This window comes from Orycteropus afer, unplaced genomic scaffold (genome assembly GCF_000298275.1).
Source record: "Orycteropus afer afer isolate SDZICR_OR568_19922 unplaced genomic scaffold, OryAfe1.0 scaffold00766, whole genome shotgun sequence".
NCBI classification, from domain to species: Eukaryota; Metazoa; Chordata; class Mammalia; order Tubulidentata; family Orycteropodidae; genus Orycteropus; species Orycteropus afer.
This window is the reverse complement of record NW_006922353.1, coordinates 652,932-654,403: the sequence shown is the minus strand read 5'-3', so window position 1 is coordinate 654,403 and position 1,472 is coordinate 652,932. Positions and strand designations below refer to the sequence as shown.

The following is a 1,472-nucleotide window of genomic DNA, read 5'->3' as shown; positions in this document are numbered from 1 at the left end:
GAATGGACTCGGTAGCAGTGGGTCGGGTTTGGGTTTTGGAATTTTTACTGCAGTAGACTGCCACTTCTTTCTTCCGTGGAGCAGCTAGTGGGTTTGCAAACCAGCCTTTCCGTTACCCCATAGGAGCCTAGGCTGTAGTCTTTACGGGCTTGGAAGAGCTCTGTGGGGCAGTCCTGCCTGTCACATGGGGTTATTGTGAGTTGGAATTGAGTCAGCAGGAATGGCACGCCCGCAGGCATGGGACACCCACACCAACCCAAACCCTGGGACATCAGGTCGGTTATGACGCATAGGGACCCCACAGGACAGAACAGAGCTGCCCAACAGGGTTCCAGGTTGTCACCTTTTTAAGAGATGGCAGATTGCCTGGTTTTCTTCCGTGGAGTGGCTGGTGGGTTCAAACTGCAGACCTGGTTAGCAGCCAAAATGCTTTAACTATTGTACCACCGGAGCTCCTTCTGGGGACACAGGAGGGAGCAAAAATGACAGTGACGTGGTAATCACCACCATTGGTGGTGGGCAGATCAAGGCCCAGGGCGTGCGGTCAGTTTCAGGGCAGGGGAATGGGAGGGGCGCGGCCGGCCTCCCACCCGCAGCCGCCTCCGCTCCCCGCCCGCCCCAGGCCTGCAGGTGGAGTTCATCAACCCCATCTTCGAGTTCTCGCGGGCCATGCGGCGCCTGGGCCTGGATGACGCCGAGTACGCGCTCCTCATCGCCATCAACATCTTCTCCGCCGACCGGCCCAACGTGCAGGAGCCCAGCCGCGTGGAGGAGCTGCAGCAGCCCTACGTGGAGGCGCTGCTCTCCTACACGCGCATCAAGAGGCCGCAGGTACGGCGCCCCGGCGGGGGCGGGGCCCACGTGGCTCAGCCCTCGGCTCCGGCGTCCCCTGCCAGGCTTGCTCCGCCCCCTCTGCGGGATCCGCCCTCCCGCCCCAGGGGCGGGGCGTGGGGGCGGGGCGGTTTCCAAGCCATCGCTGTGCCCCGCCCACAGGACCAGCTGCGCTTCCCTCGCATGCTAATGAAGCTGGTGAGTCTGCGCACATTGAGCTCCGTGCACTCGGAGCAGGTCTTCGCCCTGCGGCTCCAGGACAAGAAGCTTCCGCCGCTGCTGTCGGAGATCTGGGACGTCCACGAATGAGGGGCCTCGCATCCAGCCTCACGGCCTTCTACAAACGGACGCTGCTGCCCGTCGTCCTCCTGGGGCCTGGGACTAGTAGGAGGCCCGCCGGGCCTAGGGGCCACCTTGTGGCTTTGCCGGGCCCGGGCCCTAGGGGTGGGCCCTGGGGGTGAGAGGGGGTCGGGGGCAGGCAGGCTGCCTCCCTGCCCAGCACGTCTTCCAGGGAGGGCGGAGCGGTTAGCGGTCAGCGGCTGACCTGCTGACCTCCCGGAGCTCCGGTCGCCTCCCGCCCAGCCTCCGCCTCCACCGCGCAGCGCACCTTGACCAGAGGGATAGGGTCCTCAGCTCTCGCT

General features: G+C 64.8%; 1 protein-coding gene across 1 annotated transcript in view; it reads left to right on the top strand.

Annotated features, from left to right (window-relative positions):
• NR1H2 (nuclear receptor subfamily 1 group H member 2) overlaps nt 1-1,140 on the top strand; it is a 6,071-nt gene extending 4,931 nt beyond the window's left edge. The window contains exons 7-8 of the mRNA XM_007957628.1: nt 623-831; nt 994-1,140. Coding sequence (XP_007955819.1) covers nt 623-831; nt 994-1,140 — 356 coding nt within the window. The remainder of the gene's footprint in view (nt 1-622; nt 832-993) is intronic.
• The last annotated feature ends 332 nt before the right edge of the window (nt 1,141-1,472 follow it).